The sequence below is a fragment of the Phyllostomus hastatus genome, unplaced genomic scaffold, assembly GCF_019186645.2.
Source record: "Phyllostomus hastatus isolate PE091 unplaced genomic scaffold, TTU_PhHast_1.1 phas_contig_210, whole genome shotgun sequence".
Lineage (NCBI taxonomy): Eukaryota > Metazoa > Chordata > Mammalia > Chiroptera > Phyllostomidae > Phyllostomus > Phyllostomus hastatus.
Genome location: NW_025333737.1, coordinates 25963694 through 25980059, shown reverse-complemented (window position 1 = coordinate 25980059; position 16366 = coordinate 25963694). Strand labels below are relative to the sequence as shown.

General features: G+C 55.2%; 1 protein-coding gene across 1 annotated transcript in view; it reads left to right on the top strand.

Annotated features, from left to right (window-relative positions):
• The window catches only part of ITGA3 (integrin subunit alpha 3), a 29416-nt gene that overhangs the window by 8341 nt on the left and 4709 nt on the right, over nt 1-16366 (top strand). Inside the window, exons 4-23 of the mRNA XM_045836332.1 lie at nt 2086-2335; nt 3677-3763; nt 4121-4328; nt 4787-4983; nt 6632-6720; nt 6844-6980; nt 7147-7233; nt 8358-8425; nt 8502-8638; nt 9210-9359; nt 9456-9553; nt 9892-10039; nt 10283-10351; nt 10956-11035; nt 11149-11226; nt 11985-12087; nt 12243-12425; nt 12624-12746; nt 13482-13595; nt 14804-14902. Coding sequence (XP_045692288.1) covers nt 2086-2335; nt 3677-3763; nt 4121-4328; nt 4787-4983; nt 6632-6720; nt 6844-6980; nt 7147-7233; nt 8358-8425; nt 8502-8638; nt 9210-9359; nt 9456-9553; nt 9892-10039; nt 10283-10351; nt 10956-11035; nt 11149-11226; nt 11985-12087; nt 12243-12425; nt 12624-12746; nt 13482-13595; nt 14804-14902 — 2505 coding nt within the window. The remainder of the gene's footprint in view (nt 1-2085; nt 2336-3676; nt 3764-4120; nt 4329-4786; nt 4984-6631; nt 6721-6843; nt 6981-7146; nt 7234-8357; nt 8426-8501; nt 8639-9209; nt 9360-9455; nt 9554-9891; nt 10040-10282; nt 10352-10955; nt 11036-11148; nt 11227-11984; nt 12088-12242; nt 12426-12623; nt 12747-13481; nt 13596-14803; nt 14903-16366) is intronic.

Genomic DNA, 16366 nt, shown 5'->3' with positions numbered 1-16366 from the left:
TTGCTCACCCTTCGTGGGAAGGAGCTGAGCTGAGCTGCTGGATCTGCAAGAGGAAAGGGCAGATCGGGCCTTGGGCGGTGTGGCCTGATTTCACCCCTCCCTGGGAGGCTGGCTGGCCCCAAGAGGCACAGTCTTCCTGACCCCAGCTCACTGGGATTGGGTTTAAGGGCCACTTCCTGTTGTCAGTTGTCACCTCCTGCCCACATTTTTCAGTGCTGGCCCCCCCGGTGGGGGGGTCTCAATTTCTGAGTCCCAGATAGACAATTTTTAAAAATTGATGTATAATTTACATACAGTGAAATGTACAGATTTTAGGTTTCAATGAGTTTTGAAAAGTATACACCTGTGTAACCAAGGTCCATGAAAGAAATAGCATCCGTACATCACTCTGGAAAGTCTGCCCCTTTAAACCCGTCATCACTCCCACCGCCAGGGCGCAGCCCTCGCTGCTGTGCTCTGTCACATCCGAACACTGTGAAGTTCCGGGTTTGCATCCATTCACTCAGGTACCTCTTCAGGCCACGGTCATAGACGGTGTGCGTCTAGGACCCACTGAAGATGGTTCCAGATCCTGGGTCCTTCAGCATTGGCAGCTCATTCCTTCAACAAGTTTTTTTTTAAAGATTGATTGATTAGCCCTGGCTGGCATAGCTCAGTGAATTGAGCGCGGGTTGTGAACCAAAGCATCGCAGGTTCCATTCCCAGCCAGGGCACATGCCTGGGTTGCAGGCCATGACCCCCTGCAACCGCGCATTGATGTTTCTCTCTCCCTGTCTTTCTCCCTCCCTTCCCTCTCTAAAAATAAATAAATAAAATCTTTAAAAAATTGATTGATTTTTACAGAGGAAGGGACGGAGATAGAAAGGGAGAGAACCACCAATGAGTGGTTGCCTCTCGAGTGCCCCCTACTGGGGACCTGGCCCACAACCCGAGCATGTGCCCCTACTGGGAAGCGAACTGGCGACCTTTCAGTTTGCAGGCGGGCACTCAATCCACTGAGCCACACCAGCCAGGACCCTTTGACAAGTTTTTAGTGAGCATCTACTGTGTGCTGTGCACAGTGCCAGCACTAGGAGCTTAGTGGTGACAGTTCAGGCTCGGCCGGTGGGAGTGAAGCTCACAGTTGGAAGGGACAGAAGAAGTAAGCCGGCAAGAACTAGGCCTGGTTCTGGATTTCTGCCTGGCCCTTGGCTGTTTTACAAATACCCTATTCTGACTGATTTGCCCAGTAACTATTTATCGAGCCCCTCTGGCGTGCAGGGGACAGTGCGAGGCAGGCAGCCCTGCCCAGCGCTGAACAGCTTAGACTTCAGAGCTGGACGGCCTTGTTCGAACATTCCCTGCCCATCTCCAGGTGTGAGACCTTGGGCAGAGACTTAGTCTCTGTGCCTCAGCCTCCCTGTCTAAAGGGGAAGAAGCAATTGTCCCTACTCCAGAGTGTTGTTAGGAGGCTTGAAAAGGTTAATATGTGAAGAGCTGAGAATTGTGCCTGACATGTAGTAAGCACTCAGTTTTAGCTGTTGTTGTTGTTGTTGTTGTCAGTGGTCCTTTCAGTCAGAGGGCAGGGTTAAGCCCTGGCTGGCCTGTGAACTGAAAGGTTGCTGGTTCAATTCCTGGTCAGGGCATAAGCCTGGGTTGCCGACTAGGTCCCCAGAGGCAACTGATGTCTTTCCCTCTCTTCCCCTCTCTCTGAAAAATAAAATCTTAAAAAAAAAAAGAGGGCAAGGTTATAGGGAGACAGCAGAGAAGCAAGTTCCTTAGTTCACTTGGTATCTAGCTCCTTTTTGACCAGCGAGCCTGAACGCACACCCCCTCATCTGTTCCCGTTGTGTTTTGCCGAGATCTCTGAGCCCCTCTCCAATCCAGTAACGTCTGTCCTTCCAAAAGGCATTTCCAACTCTCAGAGCAGACGTCTAAATTCTGGAAAGGAGGTGCAGGTCCAGGCATCTCTGTGGGAAGACAGAAAAGCTAGGAGGCACCTGTCAATGCCTGCCCCGCAAAGCCAGAGGTGCCCAGGGCCCAGGAGACAGCCGGCCCTGGGTCCCCGCTGCGGGCTCAGGCTGCCTGCTGGGGTGGGGCCCCCAGGTCTGCGCCCACCGCTACACCCAGGTGCTGTGGTCGGGGTTGGAGGACCAGCGGCGCATGGTGGGCAAGTGCTACGTGCGGGGCAACGACCTGGAGCTGGACGCCAGCGACGACTGGCAGACCTACCACAACGAGATGTGCAACAGCAACACCGACTACCTGGAGACCGGCATGTGCCAGCTGGGCACCAGCGGCGGCTTCACCCAGAACACCGTGTACTTTGGCGCTCCCGGGGCCTACAACTGGAAAGGTGAGGACCGTGAGGGAAGAGGAGGCACAGAGACTGCCTACCCTAGTTAGCCGCTGGAACGGCTGGCCGAGACTCTCCACACCGGGGGGCAGAGGGGTGGGGACAGGGAGGGACAGAAGAGACGAGACCCTCTTGCCCAAGTCAGCAACCACCACCACTTCTACTACTTGAAAGCAGTTCATAGGTGCCGGAGGCTTTACACGTGTCATCTTATTAATCTTAAAATACTCTGTGAGGCAGGTATTATTATACCCATTTTGCAGAAAACTGAGCCTCAGAGAAGTGAATAAATTGCTCAAGCCAAGAGCAAGTTATGAGACGTGAATTAGAATGCAAGTCCATCGGACTCCAATTTAACCACTAAAAACTGATGCAGAGTGAAACACGCTCCTGGTACAACTACGAAACGGTCCAGGAGGATGTGGTAAAAGCACCCATCCTCTCGCCCCTGCCCCTCCCTCCCATCTCCAGCATCCCATTTCCCAGCGTGTATTGATTCTTGTGGCTCACCCAGAACTTAGAATACACAGCTACCTTTAAACACACACACACACACACACACACACACAAAGAGAATCGCACTGAACATGCTGTTCTACTTTCTCTTTTCACTTTTCAATACACTGTGAGCCTTTTCTTTCATGTCAGTGCTAATAGGGCAGTCCTGTGGGAGCTGCGAAGTACTTCCTTGTATCCTTGCTTTTCGTAACAGCCACAGCACACGCCCCTCCATCTCTGCTTCCCTCCACCACACAGGTTGTAACAACAGCGATCCCTTAACTGCAGCCTGTCGTAGAATCAACAGGTAGGGGGAGCCCGGAGCCTCGCCCTCCCGGCGAAGGTGTAATCATAGCTCTGGGCTCCCTTTAGGCTGAGGCCTCTGCCCGCTGCAATGACTTGCCTCCCGCTCCTGGTCCTTCAGAACCTTGGCAGGGGGGCAGGTACTCTACAGCAGCAGCCCCGGGGGGCAGGGGCTGGGAGGCAGCCCGAGTGTGCGAGTGTGCGGGCAGGTCTGGGAGGAGATAATAGCCTGAGGTCTGGCCTCGGGTGTTGAGAGTGGGGGAAGTGTCAGTTAGTAGCCAGGAGCCTGGTTGACCGGATTCCAGCTGTGTCCCTGCAACTAGCTCCCCCTGTCCCTAAGCCTCACTTTTCTCATCTGCAAAATAAGGGCCACGATTCTACCTCACTAACTTGTTAAAGGAAATAGGAAGTGATTTGCACATGGCGAAGTGCTCACAAATTTTTAAAAAGGTCATTAACATCCTCTTCTGGGGAGGGGCCTGGATGTGGTGGAGGAGAGAGGTGGTGACTTACACTCCCTCTCCCCAAATCCTTGTGAAGGAAACAGCTACATGATTCAGCGGAAGGACTGGGATTTGTCTGAATACAGTTACAAGGACCCAGAGGACCAAGGGAACCTCTATATTGGTGAGTCCAGTTGTGGTGGCCCGATGGGTGGAAGAAGAGGGGGTGCCCAGTCCCTGGCACGCTGGCCCTCTCCCCGTCGGTGCCTGGCGGATTAGTGAGGCCAGGGTGCCAGTGTGAATAGCGGTATTTAGTTCAACTAGCACCTCATGAGCACCAAGATGCGAAGTCCTTGCCCTCGTGGAACTCACAGTCCAGTGTGCAGAGAGGGCTGGGGATGGGCATCCAGAAGTCACTTTTTTGCCCAACTTAGAATAGAGGAGAAGAGGACCACGGGGTGGTGACCCCCAGAGTGGGTCCAGGGTAGAAAGCAACAACGTTTACTGGGGCTCTGATTGACCACCTTCCCCCCCATCCCAGGCTACACGGTGCAGGTGGGAAGCGCCATCCTGCACCCTACAGACATCACCATTGTGACGGGTGCCCCGCGGCACCAGCATATAGGTGCAGTCTTCTTGCTGAGCCAGGAGGTAGGCGGAGACCTGCGGAGGAGGCAGGTGCTGGAGGGCACACAGGTGGGCGCCTATTTTGGCAGCGCCATTGCCCTGGCAGACCTGAACAATGATGGGTGAGAATCCAGGCACATTCTCTGGGGCCAGGGAGAATGGCGAGGGGGGCAGGCTTGCCAAGGCAGAGATCCGGAGGCTTGCGTTTGTGCGCTTGTTTGCGTGCTATTGCGGGGATTTGCAAATCAGCTGTGCTTGTTGATTTGTCGTCAGACTCTGTGGGATTCTGGGTACTTGCATGTCAGTTGCATGGCACCTGCATCTCTGTCTATGTCTGTCATTTCTACGGCCCGAGTGGGTGTGGGCTGTTTGGGTGTGATCTGTACCTGCGTGGCTTCCCCCCTGTATTTTCTATTAGATGGTCGTGCTCGAATTTCCTTGGCTTTCCTAAGACCTGTGGCCAGAGGTGCCGTCTGTACAGTCATGCGCCCTGGCACGCTGTGCCTGCTGAACAGGAGTTGCGCTGCCTGTTGCAAGCTCAGCTCACACTCCCATTTCCCCTTCCTTTTCTCCTGCGCAGGTGGCAGGACCTCCTGGTGGGTGCCCCCTACTACTTTGAGCGGAAGAAGGAGGTAGGGGGCGCCATCTACGTCTTCATGAACCAGGCAGGCACTTCCTTCCCTGCCCACCCCAACCTCCTTCTCCACGGCCCCAGTCGCTCCGCCTTTGGCTTCTCCGTGGCCAGCATTGGTGACGTCAACCAGGATGGATTCCAGGGTATGAGCTAGCACTCCCACCCCAGCAACTCCCCCCCCCCCACCACTGAGTGGCCGCTGCGTGCCAGGCTTGACAGGGCTCCGAGAGGAGATGGGATGGGGCCCAGGCCCTGAGACGCCCACAGCCGTGCTAGAGAGAGGAGGGCGTGTAGGGGGAGCGTCCGTGGGTGAGGGGCAAACCTACTGCTGGGCATCAAGGCTGGGCTGAGTGTGCATGATGGAGGCAAGCAGAAGGCACAATATGAGGGTGGGGTGCTTGCCCGGTGTGCCCAAATCGAGCGAGTGTGCGGTGTTCGTTTGAGATGAGACTAGGGAGGTAGTGTGGGGTGGGGTGGCTGTTTCTGAAAGCCATGCAGGGGAACAGGGGCTTTCTGCTTGCGTAACGGCAGAGGGGTGTCCAGAGAGGGTCTGGGGGCAAGGATATGATATGATAGCTTGGTAGCTGGGCGCCTTGTTACACTGAGAGGTCATTCTGGAAAGGGTTGTGGGATGGATGGGGGAGCGAGGCTGGGGTGTTAAAATCAAGGGTGTAGTGCATCAGTGGGGGAAGGTACGGGCTGGGACAAGGTGGGAGCCCTGGGTATAGAGGAAGCCATCAGAACTCTGCAGCACTTAGGGACCAGTCAGACGTGGGTGTCGGGGAGAGGGACAGATCACGGGGCCGGGCTGGTTATCATGAGAGCACTGGGCTTATCGGGAAGTTGCTTCTCTGGCATCCTCAGTTTCCCAGAACGTAGTGGAGAACCCAGGGGAGGCCATGGAGCCGCTAAAGAGTCAGAACAGGTGCCAGAGTTAACGAAGTTCGGTTAACGAAGCGCCTTCTGACACGGCGCCGTCCAGCTTCCACGCGGCACCTACGGGTTCTTCCCGAGCATACTTTCCTGACAAGCTTGGCATCCTGGTTACTTAGTCCTCGTCAGGTCAAAAGCAGCACACGATGAGTTGAGTAAAGCTTAAGAAGCTAAAACATTTTGGATTGACATATGGAAATAATGGTTAGAATTTTAGAAGCCTGGACATTTTAACAAGTAAAGTTCCCTACAGCGTTTTGATTACAACCGCAGCCCCCCACGTGAGACAGACGGGGGCTTCCGTCGCCTGTCCTCTGCTCACTAGCTGTGTGGCTTCGGGATTTCCCAGTTCGTTTCCTCCTCCGTAACGTGGGGACAGCAGTACTCACAGCCAGCACCCTCGGGAGGGTTAAACGAGATGAGTACTTGACAACTGCCTGGCAGAGTCACCAAGGGGACACCTGCCTTTGTGCCCCTGCTGGTGTAGGACACTGGAAGGACCAGGTGTTTGCAGGGGAGACTGGGGGGGGGGGCGCATAGCAGGCGCTGGGATAGGGGAGAACAAACACCAGCCAGTGGCGAGGAATCTGGGGTGTAGGCAGCCTCAGACACTGACCTGGCCCGTGACTGGGTCACTTCCCTCTCCTGGACCCACTTTTCCACATATAAAAGGAGGCCTTTGGGTGCCCAATGGTCCCAGTTTTAATCGGAGCCACAGAGCTCTGTTCCCTGATGGTGTGAGTACCGCCTGGCAGGGTGAGGGCAAAGGCATGCTGGGCTCCATGGCTGGGGCACAGGGCTGGGGAGACAGGGGGCCCACAGTCCCTGTGGTGACCCCCTTCTGCCTCTGCTCCCCAGACATTGCCGTGGGAGCCCCATTTGAGGGCTTGGGCACCGTGTACATCTACCACGGCAGCTCCAGGGGTCTCCTCCAGCAGCCCCAGCAGGTATGAATGGACGGGGACTGGGGGGCCTCTACTTTTCTGGCTCACTCACCCCCTCCTTCCCCATGGTCCTGACTCCCCAGTGCTGCCCTAGAGCCTGTTTTCAGTGCTTCCCCCCGCCCCCAGGTAATCCACGGAGAGGACCTGAGACTACCTGGCTTGGCCTCCTTTGGCTACTCCCTGAGCGGAAAGATGGATGTGGATGAGAACTCCTACCCAGACCTGCTAGTAGGGAGCCTGTCAGACCGCATCGTGCTGCTGCGGTGAGCCAAGGCGACGGTGAATAGGGGCCGTTCTCTCTTCCAGCCCTGCCTGCGTGGAGCCCCGTCTCTGTCCACCTTCACCACCAGGTCCACGCAAGCCTGAGCCCTAGCCTTGCCTGGCCTGGGGCAGGCAGGAGAAGCTGATGTCTGTGTGTATTCTCCGCAGGGCCAGGCCTGTCATCAATATCCTGCACAGGACCTTGGAGGCCAGGCCATCTGTGCTGGACCCTGCGCTCTGCACAGCCACCTCCTGGTGAGACTCTCCGTCCTTCCTCTGCCCACCCATTCCTCCTTATGTACGGACAAACCAGGAGGGGCCCTGGCTCCCAAACCTCTCCCCTGGCAACCCCTGGTACCCCACCATGAGGGGGTTGGTTCTTGGGGTAAGCATTGTCCAGCCTACCCAACCTCGTTAAAAAGCAAAATTCCTTGCAGGAGGTAATAGATGAATGGGAGGAGGGCATGGTGGTTAGAAGGGGGAGCTCTGGACCTCCTGCTTCAAATTATAGCTATGCTTGCTGTAGGGGTACAGGTGGGCTCTGGGGGTGAGATCCCAGGGAAGGAGGAACAAGGGAGACACTTAGTATGTAGGGAGGAAGAGAGCCACTTTTAGCAAATGATTAATCTTTCTGAGTCTCAGATTCTTTTTTTAAAAAAAGCATTTTATTCATTTATTTATAGAGAGAGAGGAAGGGAAGAAGAGAAACATCAATGTGTGGTTGCCTCTCATGCGCCCCCTACTGGGGACCTGGCCTGCAACCCAGGCCTGTGCCCTGACTGGGAATTAAACCAGTGACCCTTAGGGTTCGCAGGCTGGTACTCAATCCACTGGGCCACACCAGTCAGGACAGATACTGTGCCTATAAAACAAAGTTAATAATAGCCAATTCGAAGGATTGTTTTGGTAATTAAATGAGATAATGTACAAAAAGCCCTTAGCATGGCACCCTGTATACCTTAAATGCTCAAAGCACGTTAGTTGCTAAGACGGTGACTCGAAGTCTTCATGTGCACGAGGAGGTTGGACCAGAAGGCAGAGGGAGGCAGAGCAGAGCAGTGGGGCAGTGAGAGGAGAGCTGGACCGGAGACTGGGCTGGGCCACAACTTTAGGCAGCTCCTTCTGCTCTCAGGGCCTTGGTTTCCCCACCGGTGACTTCTCTCCCTATTTCCTGTGGCTCTAACCGGAGTGGGGAAGCAAGAAGCCAGGGACACCCCAGACCGGTTCTGTGGGTTCCCCGGTTTTGCCCCTGCCTTTCCCCTGAAGGGCCCTGCGTCCCCTTGCCCAGGAAAGGGAGCAAGAGCTAGGGCTTGGATATCCGGGTCCCACTGTGACCAGGTGCTCCTGTATTGTCCCCTGCCCCCCCCCACCCCCAACAGCGTGCAGGTGGAGCTGTGCTTTGCTTACAGACAGAGTGCCGGGAACCCCAACTACAGGCGAAACATCAGTGAGTGCTGGGGTGCCGGGTGAGGGGGGGCACGCTCACCTGCTCACTTGCTGACCACCCTGTGCTCCGCCCGCAGCCCTGGCTTACACCCTGGAGGCCGACCGGGACCGCCGCCCACCCCGGCTGCGCTTTGCACAGAGCCAGTCGGCTGTTCTCCAGGGCCTCTTCTCCATGCCCGAGACACGCTGCCAGAAGCTAGAGCTGCTCCTGATGGTGAGCGAGCCATCCCTCCAAGGCATAGCCAGCTTCCCCCCGGCTCAAGGGCGAGGGACTGGAGTCTCCCCGGTGACAGCGATGGGGGAGGTTGCCTGGAAGGCCACAGGTCTCGAGGGGGACAGCACACGGCATCCAGCATGTGGTAGAGGAGAGACCCTTGGAGTGGGGATGGGGCCAAAGGGCTCCTCACCTCCGAGAAGAGTGAGGGCTGTGAGACTCAGCTCAGCTCTGGGGGAAAGGGGTCCAAGAGTGGGGGGCAAGCTTAGCCATTCTCTGGGACATCAGGGTGGACAGGGAGGGTTCAACCTGCGGATCCCTGGGATGAAGGGAGACTCAAACCTCTCCAAAAAGATCTCTGGGGAGGACGAGCTCCATCTCCTCACTTGTAGATCAAGGTGGTAGGAAGGGGGTCAATTTGGTAATAGGACAAGAGGAGGCTCAGCCATGCTGGGTGGCTTTCAAGGTGGAGGGGAGACCTGAGCTTTTCCCTGGGGGCTCAGGATGGTGTGAGGTTTCAACTGGGCAGGGAGGGCAGGGCAGATAATGGCTCAGCTTGCGTCTTTCCCAGGACAACATCCGCGACAAACTCCATCCCATCGTTATCTCCATGAACTACTCTTTGCCCCTGCATTTGCCGGAGCGCCCCCGGCTGGGGCTGCGGTCCCTGGACTCCTACCCGGTCCTCAACCAGGCACAGGCTCTGGAGAACCACACGGAGGTGGGTGGGGCCAGGACCAGCAGGGCCCGGCCGGAAGGGCTGTGGGAGGAGAAGGCGCTGTGGGTGGTGCGCTCCTCACACCTCTGGCCACCCCAGGTCCAGTTCCAGAAGGAGTGCGGGCAGGACAACAAGTGCGACAGCAACTTGCAGATGCAGGCGGCCTTCGTGTCGGAGCAGGGGCAGCAGCTGAGCAGGTGCACTCCGGGCCGCACCGATTGGCCAAGGGTGGGAGGCCTTCATTGGCTAATGGGAATTGAGGGGCGGAGATCTGAGGGGTGGGGCTTCATTGACCAGGGGCGGGGCCTCAGAAAGAGGCGAGTCTAAGAGGTTGGACTTTTATTGACCAGGTAGAATGTGTGAGACTGACCTTCACTGACTACAAAAAGGTTTTTGGTTTTTTTTTTTTCCCCAGTAGGTGAGACTAGAGGGTGAGGCCTGGGTGTCCAGAGAAGGGGCTTTACTGACCTAGTAGACCCGAGGGGCGGGTCCGGGGCGGGGCTTTGGGCTCAGTCCTTGGCTCCTCCCTTTCCAGGCTCCAGTACAGTAAAGACCTCAGGAGACTGCTCCTGAGCATCAACGTGACCAACACCCGAAGCTCGGAGCGGCTTGGGGAAGATGCCCACGAGGCGCTGCTCACCCTGGCAGTTCCCCCCGCCCTGCTGCTGTCCTCAGTGCGCCCTGTGAGTGCCCAGCCCGGGCTCCGCCACGCATTTGCGTCCTCGTATGCGTGTTATTTACAGCGTTGTCATTTGTCTTGTGTCCCCTCTTCTCTGGCCTGGGCCCCTCAGGTGCCTAAGGCATCTCTGGTGCTAGGGGGATCCTGTTCTCAAGCCTCTGGGGCTTCAGACAGACCCCGAGCCAAAGGGAAGGGGAGGGTCAAGCTCTACTCTGACCACCCAGACCTGATTATCTTCTTTCCTCAGGCTGGAACTTGCCAGGCCAACGAGACCATCCTCTGTGAGCTGGGGAATCCCTTCAAACAGAACCAGAGGGTAAGCCCTGGCCACACCCACCCAGACTACTTATTCTTCTTGCTTCTGCCTGCCTGCTTCCTGGCTTTCCTTGAAACAAAGAGTCAGAGTGGGTGGGAGAGGAGGAGGAGATAAAGTAAGGGGTGGGGAGAGATCCAGAGAGGGAGAAAACTGCAGCTGCTAGGGAGCGATGCACAAAGACACAAAGCGAGAGGAGGTGGAGGTAAGGAGCCAATTTTGCTGAGCACCTACTATATGCCACGCCCCAAGCCCAGCACTTTGCTTCTTTTATATGATATAACTCTCACAACCTTCTGAGGCGGTAGATGCTGTTTTGCAGAAAAGAAACACACGCTTAGAAAGTTTTAGTAACTTGCTTAAGGTCACGCAGCTCAAAAGTAGTAGAGATGCTATTGACAGAGAAGGGGGAGAGGGAAGCAAAGAGAAGACCCGGGAGGTAAATTAGTGGAGATGGGTGGGGAGGTGGAGACCCCTCACCCAGAATGGGAGGGGAGAGGAGGCCAGAGAACCAACTCTCTAGCATAGCATTCAGCGCCCCCGTCCCATGGCATCACCCCTGCCTGGCCCCAAACACCCCTCCCGACCTCACTGGCCCTCACGGCAGATGGAGCTGCTCATCGCCTTTGAGGTCACTGGGGTGACCCTGCACACAAGGGAACTCCAGGCGCAGCTGCAGCTCTCCACGTAAGTGACTTTGCAAAGCCAGTCTGTGTTGGGGCTGAGGTGTCCTGGGGCCTCCCCCAGTCCCAGCCTCAGCTGCCGCATCTCCTTACCAACTCCCTGCATTTCCTTCCCAGGTCCAGTCACCAGGACGACCTGCGGCCCATGACCCTGACTCTGCTGGTGGACTACACGCTCCAGGCCTCACTCAGCATGTGGGTACCACCCCCACCCCCACCCCCCACCCCGCCAGTCTGCTCCTCCTGAGCTAGGGCCTCCCTGTCCTTGAGGGATCTCCCAGGCTTCTCTGACACACCTCTTTTGGCCTGGTGTCCTTAGGCCTGCACTTCCCCTGGGTCATCCCTCCCCGGAACGACAACTACAACTGTCATTACTGTTATTCTCGTTTCCCCTGTGAAGCTGGCAGCAGTGGAGGAATTGGCTGCTCTGGGGAGTGCGGTGTTAGTGTGGAGCTGCCATCTCTTGGCCGCTCATTGTGCTAAGGATTTTACATACATCCTCTCCTTGACCTTTTACAACAGCTCATGATATAGCAATGATTATTAAATCCCTTTTTAAAAAGATTTTATTTATTTATTTTTAGAGAGAGGGGAAGGGAAGGAGAAAGAGAGGGAGAGAAACATCAATGTGTTTGCTTCCCATGTGCCCCATACTGGGGACCTGGCCTGCAACCCAGGCATGTGCCCCGACCGGGAATCAACCTGGCAACCCTTTGGTTTGCAGGCCCACGCTCAATCCACTGAGCTATGCCAGCCAGGGCTAAATCCCTTTTACAGAGAGGAAGCTGAGGCTCAGAATGGATAAACAGCTTGCTTGGGGCCGCACAGCTATGGTGGGGAAGGGATCTATCTCAGGTCTGCCTGGTGTCAGAGGCAGTTAACCAGCGGCGGTGCCTACCCCTCTGCCAGAGCCCCTCCTGTTTCCTGTGACTCCCACATCTTTCTTACTGTAGGGTGAGTCACCGGCTACAAAGCTACTTTGGGGGAACAGTGATGGGTGAGTCTGGCATGAAAACTGTGGAGGACGTGGGAAGCCCCCTCAAGTATGAGTTCCAGGTAAGGGGACCTCTGGAAGCCTGGGCTGGAGACTCCTGGGAAGGGTGATGGGGTGTTCTTTCTGGGTCTGGGGTCTCAGGTTGTGAGGGTGGGGGCTGGTGAGATGGAGGTGGTTTTCTATGAGATAGTAGCCTTGACACCCCTTGTGCCCACAGGTGGGCCCAATGGGAGATGGGCTGGCATCCCTGGGGACCCTGGTCCTAGGGCTGGAGTGGCCCTATGAAGTCGCCAATGGCAAGTGGCTGCTGTACCCCACGGAGATCACCATCCAAGGCAATGGGTCCTGGCCCTGCAGACCACCAGGAGACCTCATTAACCCTCTCAACCTCACTCTCTCTGTAAGGACACCACAGGGATCTTTCATTTGCATCTCATTTGCATTGCATTTCATTTGCATGCTACAGGGCAGAAAGGCCAGTGTCTTCCATCCCTCCCCTCACACCCTTAGGGAGCCTGCCTCTCCCCTTGCCCTTTCTTTCTCTCCTCCCCTCTGCTCTCGTTCCCTCCTCCCAGCAAAGCTCCTCTTCTCTCTTCAGGTCCCTGGGGACAGACAGTCATCTCCACAGCGCAGGCGGCGACAGCTGGACCCAGGGGGAGGCCAGGGCCCCCCACCTGTTACTCTGGCTGCTGCCAAAAAAGCCAAGTCTGAGACCCAGCTGGTGAGTGGCCTGGCTGGAGAGGATGACGTCCACATACTCAGGAGGCACGCATAGCGGGGGGGCAGGGGGGTGGTTAGGGGCTGCTCACCAGAAGACCCCAGTGTGATGAGGGGGTATGCCTCCTGCCCTCAGGAACCCCCAGTCAGCATGGGCAGGCTCACCTCCTGCCCTCAGAGGGCACCTCAGTGCCCTTGCCCTTGGGGGAGCAGCCAATACAGGGACCAAAGGAAGAGACACGGGCTCTGTTCCCAGCAGGAGCCCCAACCTGTTGGGGTGATATAGCTGTTCAAAGCCTTGGACATTAGGGCTGGGGAGTGGGGAAGAGCAGGACAGGGCAAGCCAGGAAGAGGCCTGGGAAATAAGCTGAGGCCTAGCCAGGTAGAGAGGTAGTCGTCAGTCCGTGTCCCAGGTGGAGGGAGCTGGCATGAACACAGGCCCTGTAGGGGAGGGGTCTGGGAAGGGGATGTTGCGGATTGGGCCCCATTCCACGAGCAGGGGTCAGATTTTATGTTATCCGTGTCCCTGGCATCTGTATGTACTTGACCCAAAGAAGGTGCCTCATGTGTATAAGAATGGGGGGCGGGGCATGTGGCTGAGCTGAAGGGATGTGGTCGGGCTCCCTGGAGTCAGCCCTCGGTGAGACAAAGCCAGGGGAGGCATCAGAGGCAAGGGGCGAAGCGTGAGGAATCTGGAGGCCTGGCCTGTCTCACGCACCGTGTTCCTCACCCGCCTCAGAGCTGCGGCAGTGCCCACGCCCGCTGTGTGTGGCTGGAGTGCCCCATCCCTGACGCCCCCATCACCACCAACGTGACCGTGCGGGCCCGAGTGTGGAACAGCACTTTCATCGAGGTCAGTGCCGGGTCGGGAGGTCTCCACTCCACCACCCGGTTGGGGAGGGCAGCGGGGAGAGGGTGGGGCCAGGGTCACAGCAAGGTCTCGTGTGTGTGTGTCAGGGACAGCACTGTGTTTTATGCGTGACCAGTTACACACCTGTCACTTGTGCTGTGTTAGTTTGTGCGCCTGTGTGCGGATGTGACATGTTTGCCTCCAGACAGAATGACCTTCTCCCACATGTCCCTTGTTCTGCATGTGTCCACGACTTTCTCACCTGTGCCTCTGACATGCGGCTCCTTCCGGCTGGAATGCCAGGTCCCCCTCTCTTATCTCTCCATGTAAACTCCTACTCGGCTTTTTAAAAAAAAGATATTTGTTTATTTTTAGAGAGAGGGGAAGGGAGGGAAAGAGAGAAGGAGAGAAACATCCATGTGTGGTTACCTCTCGCATACCCGCACCTGGGGACCTGACCCTCAACCTAGGCCTGTGCCCTGACTGGGAATTGAGCCGGTGACCCTTTGGTTCCCAGGCCAGCACTCAGTGCACTGAGCCACACCAGCCAGGGCGCCTGTTCAGCTTTAAATGTCCCCCTAAGGTGCTTCCCCACCAGTGAGGTCTTTTCTAGCTGAAAATGGTCTCTCCTCCTAGATTATAAGTCTCTTCAGCTCTGTGGGCCGTACAACTTCTGTTGCAACTGCTCTGTTCTGCCATTGTAGCACAAAGCTGCCATAGACCGTAGTCAATGATTGGGCGTGGCTGTGTGCCCAAAATACTTTATTTACAAAAGGAGGTGGCCCCTGGCCTGGTAGCTCATTTGGTTAGAGCATTGTCCTGACATGCCAAGGTTTCGGGTTCAATCCCTCACTGGGCATATACAAGTATCAGCCAATGAATGCATACGTAAGTGGAACAGCAAATCACTCTTTCTCTCTCTCTCTCAAATCAATAAATTTAAAAAAAAAGCAGATGGTAGGCCAGATTTAGCCCACACACCTGACCTAGACTGTGACCTTCATTGTGTCTGTTGTCCTCAGCATCCAACACAGGATCCGGTGCGCGAATAAACGAATGCTGTGCATTTGTGTGCGGGGAGGTCTGGCTGTCAGATCTTCTGGGATGCTGCTTAAGGATGCTGTGTGGTGGGAGGGTTCCCTGAGGGATGGGAAGCTGAGGGTAGGAGGGAGGCTCAGCTGCTTCTTTTGACCCACCCCTTTGCCCTCCAGGACTACAGAGACTTCGACCGAGTCAGGGTAGCCAGCTGGGCCACCCTGTTCCTCCGAACCAGCATCCCCACCATCAACATGGAGAACAAGACCGTGCCGGTGAGTGTGCGTGTCAGCTGGCCGGGGCAAGGGAGCGCAGGGCATCTGTTCGGAGCACTTTCACACACTGTAGCCACGTGGTTCTCAACCTCGGCAGCACAGTGGGATCTTCTGGAGGACTTCTGGTGTCTGGACCACAACCCTGAGCCATGGAATCTGAGTCTGTGGAGCTGGGATCCAGTATTGTTGGCTTGTTTCAAAGCTTCCCCTACACCGACTCCAATGGGCAGCCGTGGTTGAGAACCTCTGCTTGAGCCGAATTTGATCCACATGACATCTTCATGAGATGTCCCGTCTCCACGGCAACTTGAAAAAAACTTCCCGAACTTGATTCAGAGTTATATCTGGAAGAATACATATGAAAAAGTTGCCAATAATTTGTTGTGAAAAGGATGTAAATGTAGATACATGGGAACTACATACAGAGGACGAATGGAAGGTTGGTTGAATAGGTTGTGGTACATTTCCTAAAATAAGGTACTGGAGGAAGGGCCAGAAAGATTGATGGAACAGCATAGAAATTAATTTCATTATACAGATGGCATTTAAAAATTTTTATTTCTTTATTTTTAGAGAGAGGGGAAGGGAGGGAGAAATAGAAGGAGAGAAACATCAATGTTCGGTTGTCTCTCGAGTGCACCCCCAAGCCAGGACCTGGCCTGCAACCCAGGCATGTGCCCTGACTCGGAATCGAACCAGCGATCCTTTAGTTCACAGGCCGGCACTCAATCCACTGAGCCACAGCCTCCAGGGCTACAGATAGCATTTTTAATCAGTAGGGAAAGCTGGATTATTAAGTCGTGTCAGGGGAACACATTTGGAAGGTAAAGACAAACCCCTATCTCACACCATCAACAAAAGTACCTTTGAATTGGATTAAATATTTAACAGGAAATAAAACTTAATATACCAGAAGAAAATTCAGAAAGCAATTTAATGATAATCTTTAATTATTTGGAGAGGGAGTTCCTTTACCAAACCCAGAAGTCCCAAAGGGAAAATGTGAAAAACGAGGCTAGATGAAATTTTAGAACTAGACACAGACACGCCTTGGAGATGCTGTAGGTCTGGTCCCGGACCACCCCCATAAGGCAAATAAAGCGAGATAGATAAAGCACGATCAAGGGAGCCACACGAATATTTTGGCTTCTCAGGGCACAGAAAAGTCCTGTTTACACGGTTCTGCAATCCACTCAGGGTGCACTAGCATTATATCTAAAAACACAATGTACCTACCTTAATTAAAACTACTTTATTGCTAAAAATGATAACTGTCTTCGGAGCCTGTTGGAGACATGGTGCTGAGAGACTTCCGGAGGCAGGGTTGCCTTCAGTTTGTAAAAAACGTAATAAATATCTGCAAAGTGTAAGAACGTGACTCGCACGCACACGCAGCACGCCTGGACAGCGTAGAGGCAGTGAGGAGACCCACAGGGCACGTGATGTGCTTCTTAAAACATCTGC